We start from the raw sequence: 13501 nt of genomic DNA on the forward strand, positions 1-13501 counted from the left end.
ATTCAAGTTGTGTTTCGAGCATTCAGAAAAGCTATAATTTTAGTAACATTATAACTATTACATATGCCATACATACATATGTGTGTGTATAATGGGTTGTTGATATAATATGATATGATGGGTTGTATAATGGGTTGTTGAACCGTCTTAGTTGTTAGTGTCTGATGATAGATGCTAGTAATATAGAGTTTTATAACCCTATAACCCATGCTTTTGAATCTTCACTTATTTTTTATTTTTTGGAAAAAAAATCACGTGTCAATGCCTAATTACCAGAACAGGAGAAGTCGTGAATCATTGGAGGGAGGCCGAATCCTCGAACAAAATATTTTAAGATTGCGTTTGGATAAATAAATTTGAATTTGAATTTTTAAATTAAGAGATTTACAATATCTTATATTTCTATTTTAAATGTAAAAATTATATTTAAAAGTCTGTAAAATATACGTTCCATTTTATTGACGTGATAAAATATGACTTGTTAGAATTTTTTATAAATCAAGTCTTATCGTGTCAATAAAATAGATAGTGTATTTTATATATTGACTTTCAAATAGAATTATTATTTCAAATATCTTATTTTAAATTTTTTTTTGTTTTGATGGATTTTCGATGAAGTGATTTGGAATAAAATTTAATAAATAAAATTTAAAATCTAAGATTTTGAGTGATCGTGGTCAAGTCGTCCGTAATTTATATTCAAAATCATGTAATTTAAAATTAGAAAAACTTTAACTAGATCAGATAAAATTAAATTTATAAATTAACGTGATATGTATTATTTGAAATTATTTATTTTTCTAAAATTTTGTTATCAGTGTAGCTTCTTATCCGAAATTACTCCAAATCGTACCTACCGTAGAGGATTAAAATCTGTACATGTTGGATCACTGGCTCGTATGGCGTGAACCACACTTCCACGTGCACCGAATTTTCAGCCTTGACAATATGAAGTCCTGGTAAACGACATCTTTTGCGACTCTTGTAATTATGTTTCCCTCCTTCTCTCGCTCTCGCTCTCGCAGTCTCGCTTTTTATTCTACCCTACTGGCTGCTGAGAGCTGATACGTTACTCTCTCTCTCTCTCTCTCTCTCTCTCTCAATGTGGAATGACTGTTTCAGATTCTTTGCTTTCCTTAAATCTCCAAGTCTCCGAAATCCTCCCCCCCTCTCCGAATCCGATTCCCATTTGAATAGGGGTATAGAGTTTGAAACCATTGCGGTCGAGTTTTGTGCTTCTCCTTCTTCTCGAGCATGAGGGCATGAATTGAGGGCTCCGCTATTGATTTCGATTGATGAGTATAACACTGAAACCGGGGTTTAGCACATAACGAGAGGCGAAAGTTAAGAGATAATATCGATGGAGAATTACGAGCTAGTGAAAGACATAGGGTCTGGGAAGTTCGGAGTGGCCAGGCTAATGCGGGACAAACAAACGAAAAAGCTCGTCGCCATGAAATACATCGAGCGGGGACACAAGGTATCCGTTCCTATAACTCTCTTTCCATATCCTCGAGTATCTATTGCATGCTGTTTGAGGAAATTGCTACTTTTTAGGATTAACTTCGTCGAACTCCATTGCTAAGATAAAAAAGGACAGAAATTTATTTGGGTAGTTCAGAGAACGCATAAACCCTCTGAAAGTTTTAGAATTTCTTTTCGTCTGCGTGGGCGGCTTCCGATCACCTGTTTATTTGCACTTTTGGTGGCAGATTGGTCAGAATGTGGCGAGAGAAATCATAAACCACAGATCGCTTTGCCATCCAAACATTATTCGGTTCAAGGAGGTGTGTGCTTGTGTGACGCGCGAGTATATGTTTTTTTCGTCTCTTTTCTCTTTTTAACTTTCAACACACATGCATGCATGGTTTCGTTTGAGTTTAGACATAAATATTACTTCTATCGTTTTCAATTGTCTGATTTGGGTTTTTGGGATTTGGATTCATAGGTGGTTTTGACTCCTACCCATCTGGCTATCGTCATGGAGTACGCCGCGGGTGGAGAGCTATTTGAGCGAATTTGTGCTGCCGGAAGGTTTAGCGAAGATGAGGTTTGATCATTGTTCTTGACTGATAGCGAGCTCCAATTTCATATGTTTCTGGTTCTCTACAGGTCTACCGATAGATTTAGACTTTCGTTTCTGTTTCCTGAAAATATGTAGGAAAAGAACGGAAGAGTAGGATTTGGATCTCACGATGTTTATGATTAAAACAATCTCCCTTCATTCCAGTTCTGTGTTGCTAGTCAGCTTAGTTGTATTGTTTTTACTTATGAAACAAAAAATTAGCAATATAAGAAGGGAAAAGAAACGAAGATAAAGCTCTGAATTACGTCTCCCATTCTTTTCAATAAGCAACCAAACAGAGGGTGAAATATTATGAATCCGATTCTTTTGTCTTTTCCTTTGCTTCTTTTCAGGCGAGATATTTTTTCCAACAGCTCATCTCTGGAGTGTGCTACTGCCATTATATGGTAAGAGATGTTAATATATGTAAACGTATCTAGTTCCTTTCTCTACTTGAAGTTGAATTTTCCCTTTAATTTTCCTTGTCCTGAAGCAAATATGCCATAGAGATTTGAAGCTGGAAAATACCTTGCTGGATGGAAACCCTGCTCCTCGCCTGAAGATTTGTGATTTTGGTTATTCAAAGGTTTGGTTTTAGATTCAATTTAGTATGCTAAGCCTTTCTATGAGGTAGTTGTGAATTTACATCCTCTGACTAGCAATATTTGTGTAGTCATCTCTGCTACATTCGAGCCCCAAATCAACCGTTGGAACTCCAGCATATATTGCACCTGAGGTTCTTTCACGGAAAGAGTATGATGGCAAGGTAATTTTGATATCGTATGTTGCCGAACCTCACATTTTCTATTAAGTTTATCTGTTCAAGATTTGCTGGAGCTGATTTAATGACCAGATTTTCATGTATTTATAATGCCTAGATCCTGTTTCCCATAAACTTCTCAGATGAACCATTTCTCTTGAAAACTTATTTCTGATTTGAAGACTTGATGCATGAGCCATTGTGCTGAACATCTTCACCATTGATTTTCCACCTGCCAGTGTTCTTGTCTCAATAAATTATAAATCACCTATTGTTTTCACAGCTATGTTCGAGTAACAGTTATTTTGGAATGTGTTTTCTTATGTCAATTGATTAATTAGCAAACTATACAAGGTACATGTGGTCACTGAACGTATAAACCAATCAATAATCAGCATAAAGGACTATGATCCCAAAGTTTGTATGTTTTTAAAATGAGGGTTAGACCCCTGCCTCCCCTGGTATTGTGTTACAACATTTGTGCCATTTCTGTTGTTTGTGATCCTTTGTCTGTCTTGTTCATTTTGTTACTGTCCTTATATTTTTCCCGTCAATATGATAAAGCAAATGCCAGTTATATTTATTTATTTTAACTAAACATACCCACATTACCATAATGTGATCAATTGAGACTATCTTTTTTTGTAAGAAGATACTTGCTTGGGAAACAATTGAACACTGATATGGCCTGGAAAGATAAAAAACTTGGTAAACTACCTCTTGTTTGACAAGTTTCTTATTTGTGCGAAGGATATAAATACCCTTTTCTTTGCAGTTCTATTTAATTTTGCTTTGTGTATGTTCAGTTGGCGGATGTATGGTCATGTGGAGTGACTCTTTATGTTATGCTAGCGGGAGTATATCCATTTGAAGATCCGCAAGACCCAAAGAATCTCAGGAAAACTTTCAATGTAATTTACCTTCATTTGGCTGGCCTTAAAATCAATAAGTTCCTTATTTGAACAGTTTAATATCTTCCTCTGTCATTAGTTTTTATAAGTATCTTCCTCTACCATTCTTATGCAGCGAACAATAGCTGTTCAGTACAAGATTCCAGACTATGTTCACATATCTCAAGATTGCAAACAACTTATTTCTCGCATTTTTGTTGCAAATCCTCTAAAGGTATGTGTGAAACTAAGTTGCTGATCTCTTCTAAGAATTTTGATAAGCTCCTTCCAAAAGTTGTATCTGTGGTTTGTTGATTTTTGTGCTTTAGAGGGTGCTTTCATAATTTCATTCTCTGGCCGAAACTGGGGGAATACTTTTTTAATAAGCATTGTATGGTTCATATTTTGGTTAATTAAGGGTTAGTATTTGATGTGCAGGCACATAACTAGTATGTGATGTGCAGTAGTATAGTTGGCAGTCACAGTATTGTGTGTAGGACATGCCTCTGAAGGGTGTTGGGAAGGTGTTGTTTATTGTTAATAATGAAGTGCCCACTCTTTGATGTTGATAGCTTTTATCATCTACAATAAATAGATTGGGAAATTGCAGGTTATATAATGTTTGCATTCTTTCTTTTTTTCCTTTTTCCCTTCCGGCAGAGGATCACCATTAACGAAATCAAGAGCCACCCATGGTTTTTGAAGAACTTGCCAAGGGAACTAACAGAGGCTGCTCAAGCCATATACTACAAGGAAGAGAACCCCTGCTTTTCCCTCCAAAGCGTGGAAGATATAATGAAAATTGTCAATGAAGCCAAAGTTCCTCCCCCATCTTATGGATCAATCGGAGGCTTTGGTTGTGGAGGAGAAGAAGATGGTGACAGCAAGGAAGAAGATGTCAATGATGAGGAGGAAGAAGTTCATTTCAGTTAAGGCTAATCTATTACTTCTTAATTATTTTAGGAAAGAATTTTGGTTGTCGAGTCTCTCTCAATTGCAGTATGGTTTCTTGTTTGTATGAAAGTCAGTTTTTTCTGCTTGGGACATGCTCTTCTATAAATGTTTGTAAATTTACAGTGTCGTGGTCAGTCTCTGCACAACCAGGAACTGAATGTTACTCTGTCCAAGAACTATTATCTTGGAAACAACATTAGGATTGCTAAATACCTTTGAGGATTGCAAACCCTCCTCTTGAGGGTATGGAGGGAAAATGGGTTGTGTAGTAGTAAGGTTGTTAAGGGTTTGGATGGTCTAGGGGTTCTAGCAGAGAACATGGAATTCTTGTAAGATGTTTTCACTCCCTTAAGGTTGTATATACGGAAGGTTGGCCTGATTAAAGGGCTATGCCAATAAAATAGTCTGTTTTTTTTTTTGCTCATCTCCTGTGGTGGACTTTGCATACCAGAATCTTGCATTCCACAAAACATATCGATGCCTGATTTGATCCTTGATCTTAAGTTTTCTTCATCCTGGTCTCTTTATTCCCTTCTTTCCCTCTCCTCTTTATAAAATAAGTAAAAAGATTTGGTAACCAGATTGTGAATAAAGTGATTAACCATTAAAAGTCTCCGATGGAGAATGAAGTCTCCATACATTTCTTTTTCTTCTCTGCCCCGAATATTCTGCTGCCATTTGCCATAGTTTCGTTAAATTTAATGAGAGATAGTAAGTTTTCAGAGAAGTATTGAGGGAAAAAAATGGGCAGATAATCAGGCCAAATTGAGTGAAAAAGTAACAGCTCCTACAAAGAAATATAGCTCATACAAAGCACTCGAGAGTCGTCGACACGACTATTCTAATTCCACCAAGTTGTTAGTTAATATATAGATTCATTTAAAAATTTGGCACACCAGTCTGTCGATATAACTGAAGATTAAAATCAAAAATAAAAAAAAGTAATAATACTTATTAACAAATCCCATGACCATGTAGATTTAGATACTTTTAAGATCTTCCTATCACCTCAAAAGTTTGTGAGTTATGTTTTCATTTTTTAAAGTTTATGACCCTCGTATGAGAGAGAACACAATAATAAAAAATTAAGTTATCTATTATTAAACTGATGTGTAGAGTACACCATCCATGTTTAGGGTGACAATTTGTATTCGCGGCTTGCGGGTTGTGTCAAGTTATGGATATTTAACTATATGGATATTTAACTACATGACTTGTTAAGCCAAATGGGTCAGACATTCAAATCCTAACATGTCTTATTTAAATAATGAGTTGTATCGTGTTATTTATTTAAACACGTTTAATAATTAATTATAAATTATATAATGCAACACAACTCATTCCTACCAATTTCATATAAATGGGTTGAATTAATCTGTGTAACCCACTTGGACCCAATTAATATAATTTCACATGAAAGCTAAATTCTAAATTTATTAATAGCCACAATATCTAAACAAAATAATAAGATTACCTACTAACAAAAAATATTAGTATTTTTTAGATTTTAACTTATAATAAAATAAATATTAGGAACCCAACAATAATAAATATGAGCATATGTACAGAATTATAATCCCAACAATAAAATATAAACATATAGAGAAACACCAATATTACAATTTATCAATAATAAAATTGTAACTTTGAAATAAAATTTAAACGGATTATTACGAGTTGATTTCGGGTCAAACAATTTGACCTATTATTGACTCATTTTATTAATTGTGTCTAAACAGATCAACCCGTTTTGATTTCGTATCGTGTTCGCACTAAATTTACGGGTCGTATCACATATTACCACCTATAATCCACATAACTTAAATGGTAATATTTAATTCATAAGATTTAAATTTTAAAACTTATCTTGCAAATCAAATTATACCATATAGGTGTATTATTGAACCGACTTATAAATAAAACTTCTTATTCAAAATTTAAATGTCATGATACTTGGATGTGGTGGGAAATCCTAAATTAGAATTGGGCTCATCCTTCTCATACCATATAACACACATAATTTATTTATTTTTTATTTTTTTATTTTTTTCTCTTATCAAATGTTTGATGTATGGATAATAAATAGAAGAACTTAATTATCTTAGGAAGAATAAAATAAAAATAAAATAATAAAATAATAAAATAATAAAAATAAATGTAGTGTATGGTTATATAAACGGGTAGTGATAGGCTTACAACCTATCTACTACCCATCTACTACTTATAGTGTTATTATTTTTTTATTATTTTATTTTAAGCATTTTTTTAACATCCTTAATTATTAAGAAAAAATTAAAAAAATATATAAATTTACTAATTATCACTTCCTTAACTATTAAATAAAATAAAAAATTATAAAAAAAATCAAATATAAAAAAAATAGTAAATAAGTAGTAAGAGAGTAGAAATCCTATCATTTTCCTGTATAAACATAACAGATAGATAAAAGGTCCGGCCCATTAAACAAGATAAAAAATACATACTATGGGTCAAAAATAGATTAGCCCAGCCTGTCACCAGAACATCCTTAGCCGAGCTTATCAACGTCCAGGTGCATTGCATTCCATTCCATTGGAATGTACGCGTCCCCGTCAGGCCCACTCATCCATACATCTCTCTCTCTCCCCGTTCCTCTCTCCATGCAATTTACAGAGCCATGGAAGTAGGACCATGTTCATCCTCAACCTATTTTCTTCCTAGCTGTTCCTACTGTAACTGAATCACACACATAAACACATCTACGTTACTTTATCCGTCCGTCCGTCTGTCTATCTATCTATATTTCTATTTCTATTTTGATTAGGGTTTTAAGATTTGGCTCTGATGGACTTAACCCATCCACAATCGAACCTTTCACTAGGATTTTCATCCCATGTATCACCACCCCGTCAGACCAAAATGGCCGACGATTCCATCTCTCTCCAGCCTCCGTGACCCCACGCCAACCCGCCCACAGGTTTCGCCCATCCCATTCCGATTGCTCGAACCCCAAACCACTGAGAACCCCCGCAAAGAAGACACCGAAACCGGCACGACTCTGGACACCAAATTCGCCGAATACGGTGAAAAGGAAATCCGGATTCTTGGCCAATCCATGTGCCTCAAGCGCCGCCGTGAGAGCTCGTCGTCGTCAATTTCAATGTCTAGTTCTTTGAAGAGGGTTTTCGTCGAGATGGATCTCGAGGCGCGGCGGAGTGCCGTTCTCTCGTGGGGTGATGCGCCACTGCACGTGGCGGACCCCGATATTTTCGAGATAATGGAGTAGGAGAAGCAGCGGCAGTACAAAGGAATTGAATTGATTGCATCGGAGAATTTCGCGTGCAGGGCAGTAATGGAAGTGCTTGGTAGCCATTTAACCAATAAATACTCGGAAGGAATGCCCGGGGCGCGATATTACGTTGGGAATCAATACATCGATGAGATTGAAACGCTGTGTTGCGACCGCGCACTATTGGCGTTCGGTCTCGATTCGGAGAACTGGGGAGTGAATGTGCAGCCTTATTCGTGCACATCTTCAAATTTCGTGGTCTACACAGGATTGCTACTCCCTGGGGATCGGATAATGGTGTTGGATACTCCGTCCGGAGGGAATACTAGCCATGGGTACTATACTCCGAATGGTAAGAAGTTTCGGGGGCGTCTATTTTCTTTGAGAGTCTGCCGTATAAGGTGAGACCTCAAACGGGGTATATTGATTTTGATAAGCTTGAGGAGAGGGCGCTTGATTTCCGTCCCAAGATATTGATTTGTGGGGGGAGCTCCTATCCTCAGGAATGGGATTATGCCAGGTTTAGGCAGATTGCGGATAAGTGCGGAGCCGTGCTAATGTGTGATATGGCGCAAATAAGCGGGCTTGTGGCGGCTAAGGTGGAGTCAATTTCATTGCTTCCTTTTTCGCATTGTTATTATTTATTTATTAAAAGTCTGCTTAGTGTGGAATTGGTAGTTATCGTGTGAAATATGTTTATGAGAATTTTACTAAGATACGAGGCAATCATCTAAAAGCTTTTTACAAGGCAGGAAATTACACTTCATTGGCGGTAATTTACAGAAAAGGAGGGGATATTCAATCTGAATTATAGGACAACATGTCTATAGAAGCAATGTACCTTTTGTTTGACGCAAGTCCTAATGCTGCATCCACTAGGAAGTCCACTAGATTTTGGATGTGTAGTCATGGTTCAAAATATAGATTTTGAATAACTTCTTCAAGTTGACTGGATGAAGTCAACTCCTATGTATTCTTTTTATCGAGCAACAAATGTTGTCAAAGAGAAAAATGTATTATGGCTTCCCGCATGCATCTTAGATTGCAACATAGTTGAGAACATATGCCAGATAATGTAGATCTTAATATCATGGAATGCTATCCTATTTTGGGTTCAAATGATAATTATATGGTTCACCCTACACTTTACTCGGCTTTTGTGTTCCGTTACCAATGGGCTTTCACTTTGTTAGTTTTATGTGCTGCCTTTCAGAGGATTGGAATTTTGTTTGTTGTTGAACATCTCCTTGCTTGTTTGCTTGGGTGCTTGTGCTGGGCTTTTATGGGTGGGGTGGCTTGTGGGGAGCAACCCTGCATCTCAACCAGCCAGAATGAAATGTTTTTTTAATTGGTAAACAAAATCTTATTGATAATAGGGATAGACAATAGCCCAAGTACACGGGATGTGTACTAGAGCATCACCTATGCTTTATGAAGTCTGAATGAAATGTTATGTTTGGTTACTGTAATGATGTGATGAGGAGACCATACTTTTTTGCGAATGAATCAATGATGACATTCTTAAACTTTTGGTATAAATTGCTTGTAATATAATTAAATTCAAGAGCTCTATTTTTAAGACTACTATTTCATGAATTTTAAAGTCACTTTGGTTTTTGTATGGAAAACTAATATATCTTAGTTATGACCACAATAATTACATTTATTTTTATATATTTTTATTTTTATAAGTGCCTCTTGCATGTTTTTAATACAGGAATGTGTTAATCCTTTTGACTACTGTGACATTATCACCTCAACAACTCATGAAAGTCTTCGAGGTCCCGGGGAGGTATAATTTTCTATAGAAGGGGTATGAAGCCTAGGAAGAGAGGCATGTGTTTGAATCAAGGAGATGAAAGCGACCAGTGTGATTTTGAGGAAAAGATAAACTTTGCTGTGTTTCCATCATTGCAAGGTGGACCACACAATAATCATATTGCTGCTCTTGCCATAGTCTTGAAGCAAGTGGCTACACTTGAGTACAATGCATATATGCAACAGGTGAAGAAAAATGCTCAGGCTCTGGCATCTGCTTTATTGAGAAGAAAATGTCGGTTGGTTACTGGAGGCACAGACAATCATTTGTTACTTTGGGATCTGAGGCCTCTGGGATTAACAGGTATAGTTATATTCTATGTTCTGATTCAAGCTGGCACGGTTCATTTTGGCAGGCAGTTTTTTTGTAAAATGCTGGCACAAACTTATATTCAATTTATTGCTAGTTAAATTTTTATATGTTGTGATGCATGGCTGCTCAAAGGCTTCAAATGATTTCTAGGGACTTTCTTTGAGGTGTTCATGAATGAGATTTAAGTTTGAATTATCTATGTTTCCTAGCTTATCAGTCGCTAAGTATTCATAATTAAAAATAAACTTTTTGACTCTTTTCATTCAATGCCTTCTCTCTTTTTCTTTATCACTTAAATTAGAGCATGATCTGTCCTTGCTGTTGTAGTAGGATGGAATTTATATTTTTCACCAGGCATCAAATAACTAACCGTAGAATTTAGTGCATTTTGTCTTCTTTTGTGGTTGTTGCTTTCCGCTATCAGGGACAGTAGTCCTCTTTGGTGTCTCTTTGGACTTTTTTTTTTTTTGATTCCGTTGTCTCAGCATCCCTAATTCTCGTATTGCATTCATATTTTTATAGGTAAGAATTATGAGAAAGTCTGTGAGATGTGTTCACATAACTCTCAATAAAATTGCTATTTTCGATGACAATGGAACCATCACCCCCGGAGGAGTAAGGATTGGTATGTGAATGTTTTGTTAGATTTCAGTTTGCAAGTTTTTTGAAGCTTGACGTGTCTACTTTGTGGGACGGTGCTTTATAATGCTTATATTGTTAATGTTTGCAGGTACCCCTGCTATGACATCCAGGGGTTGTTTAGAGACTGATTTTGAGACAATTGCAGAATTCCTCCTCAGAGCTGCACAGATTGCTAGTGGATTGCGCAGAGAGCATGGGAAGTTGTAAAATGTTTTTCTGTAGGATCTCCAAAGTAACAAGGACATTGTGGAGCTCCGAACACAAGTTGAAACTTTTGCAACACAATTTGCAATGCCAGGATTTGAAATTTGAACGGGTTCTGGTGTTACAGCAAAGAAGAGTTATGGTCCAACATTTGAAGAGATTATTAGGAAAGGATCACCACCTTCCTCCTCTTATACCTGACAGATTTCTGCTGCCAATGGCAACTATCCGAGGATGTCCGATTCACATCCTCGGATAGTACTGGTGCCATGGATCATCGGATCGTCTGTCTTATGGATCCTCATCCTGCAGCTAGTTGTGACATGGATCATTGGATTGCCCGTCTTATGGATCCTCATCCAGCATCTACTTGTGTCATGGATCATCGAATTGCCCATCTTATGGATCCTCGTCCTGCAGAGTGGGCCTTATGCCAGCCAAGTGTGACACTGTACATGGCCATTATTTAGTGAGGTATGTTTTCATAGTTAATGCGTCCTGCTGTTTTGATAGAATGGTGGCTGCGGACAGGTGAACAAGGAATGAGTGTGGTGCTTGGAGCATTTTGTGATTCAGCTGACTAAACAGAAGATCAAATCTTGATCAGCCAATCCCGAGTTCAACCTTCCTAATTTATGTGGAGCCAGCAAAATACATTGATTGATTCTGATGTACATGCATTGAAGCCTTGAAATCTTTTTCATCACATTTGATTCAGCTAGCGCAATGTTGGGTCAATGATGCTTTGACCCACATAACAGTCATTGTTTTTGCCGAATAAGGTCGTTGATTTGCAGCATCCTGAATTTAATTTAATTTTCTGTTTGTCGTATTCAGTGAATTAGTGCAATTGCAGAGCTTACGTCGGAATCTTGGGGTTGGTCAGTTTTTTTTTTTTCACACTTATTGGAGCTTGTTGAATCTATTCTGAAGAAAAAAAATAAAGCTGTAAAAGCCTTTACCACCTCAAGAATGTTTTCCTGGATAGTTCAAGACGATTTTGTTTCTGTAGCTTTGAACCAATTACTAAAACTATTATTCCTTATGTATGCAAACAAATTGGGATGCTCAATACTTCGAAGTTAAAACTTCCTATGCATCTGAAGACATATGGCAGGGAGCCCCTTACCCGAAAGGGGTTTACTTTCATAGGTGATATTAGTTGCAAGTGCAGGGTCTCTTTTCATATCCTTCACACAAGAGAACTAGTGCAAGAGACGATTTTATGGGGACCAAGTAATCTGGCTAATTGTTTGCATTTATATATATATATATATATATATATATATATATATATTTTAAATTTTGCAATAACCTTGTACACTGAAAATAGCATCTGTGTCTGCATCAGGGATATTATTGAACTATATATGCTATACGTTTTGAGTTCTGAGCACATACTACCATAATTTCATTTCATTGAGGAAAGGACGAAGCCATTATTATGAAGAGGAGAGCGATGGAAAAAGAAGATTGATTAAAAGAGGACTCATGATCGAGAAGACTTTCAGTTTCCACCATAAACTACAGCAAACACTCGACACCATTGCTTTCATTTCTAACCAGAATCGGACAGCATCTCCATTGAGATAGAAAAACTTGCCTTTCCAACTTTTAATAAAGAAAACCTTGGAGGAATCTCTCTCTCTCTCTCTCTCTCTCTCTCTCTGTTTTTTTGTCCTATCAACCCTCTTTTTCCATATTGCTGCACACTAAAATGATTAGTCAATTTACTATCACAACTCTGGAGAATCTCTATGAAAATGCAAAAGATATGTTGGAGAAAAAACTGCTGTACCATTCATTTACAAGGGCATCTTTCTTTCTTGACTTAGAGAAGGAAAACCCGGAGCAAGAGGAGAGAATTAAGAATCTTTAATATTCCTTTTTCATTTTCTTTTCCCACTAGAGTGCCACTGAACTTTAAACTGTTTGGCTCACGTTGACAATGACTTCAAATTTATGTAGAGTAGTGCTGCTTGCACTCCCGTGTGCTAGCTAGCTTGCTTTTTCCACCACCACGCTTCACATTATGAGTACAAAGGGAATTTAAAAGCAAATACAAAGAAGGTTAGAAGCTGAGCCCCCAAATAAAACAAGAACACCCAACTTCCATTATTAATTAAGAAAAATCATTGTTTCATGTAGATGTGATCTTCTGATTGTCTTGTGGGCATATCATGATCCCTTATTTTATTTTTCACCAAGAAAAAAAATAATCCTTTTGTGGGTATAATTATCTTTTAATTAGCTTGGTGGGGGAGAGGTATTCGTTGTTTCTTCAAGGCAATTAACCATCCTTTGAAAGATGACTCCCCATCATCCCTCCCATCTGCCCAACAACCCAAAACATCATTGAATCAAAAAAGAAAAAAGAAAAAGAGGGTAAATCCTCTGTAGGTAGCTGATTCTTCATGATATTCACTGTCTTAAACTTGTCTGCGGTACTGCTGTTTCCTGTTTTTGTGGAAAGGGTTGATGGGATTTTAATTCTTGTTTTTATACTATGTTGATCAAGAAATGGAGTCTAGCCTTTTGGTCTAGCGCTTATAAATAAATGCATGCAGCAGCAAAGTTACTAGTGGCA

The 13501-nt window shown here is 36.5% G+C and overlaps 1 protein-coding gene and 1 pseudogene across 1 annotated transcript; both read left to right on the forward strand.

The window, feature by feature from the left end:
• The first annotated feature begins 986 nt into the window (after positions 1-986).
• On the forward strand, positions 987-5093 carry LOC109002298 (serine/threonine-protein kinase SRK2A-like). The gene is made up of 9 exons (XM_018979978.2): positions 987-1480; positions 1713-1787; positions 1949-2050; positions 2419-2472; positions 2559-2651; positions 2739-2831; positions 3632-3736; positions 3852-3950; positions 4376-5093. The coding sequence occupies exons 1-9, from the start codon at positions 1361-1363 to the stop codon at positions 4646-4648; spliced, it is 1014 nt and encodes a 337-aa protein (XP_018835523.1). The 5' UTR covers positions 987-1360; the 3' UTR covers positions 4649-5093.
• Positions 5094-7200: 2107 nt separating this feature from the next.
• On the forward strand, positions 7201-11784 carry LOC109002297 (annotated as a pseudogene).
• The last annotated feature ends 1717 nt before the right edge of the window (positions 11785-13501 follow it).

The sequence above is a fragment of the Juglans regia genome, chromosome 16 (assembly GCF_001411555.2).
Source record: "Juglans regia cultivar Chandler chromosome 16, Walnut 2.0, whole genome shotgun sequence".
Lineage (NCBI taxonomy): Eukaryota > Viridiplantae > Streptophyta > Magnoliopsida > Fagales > Juglandaceae > Juglans > Juglans regia.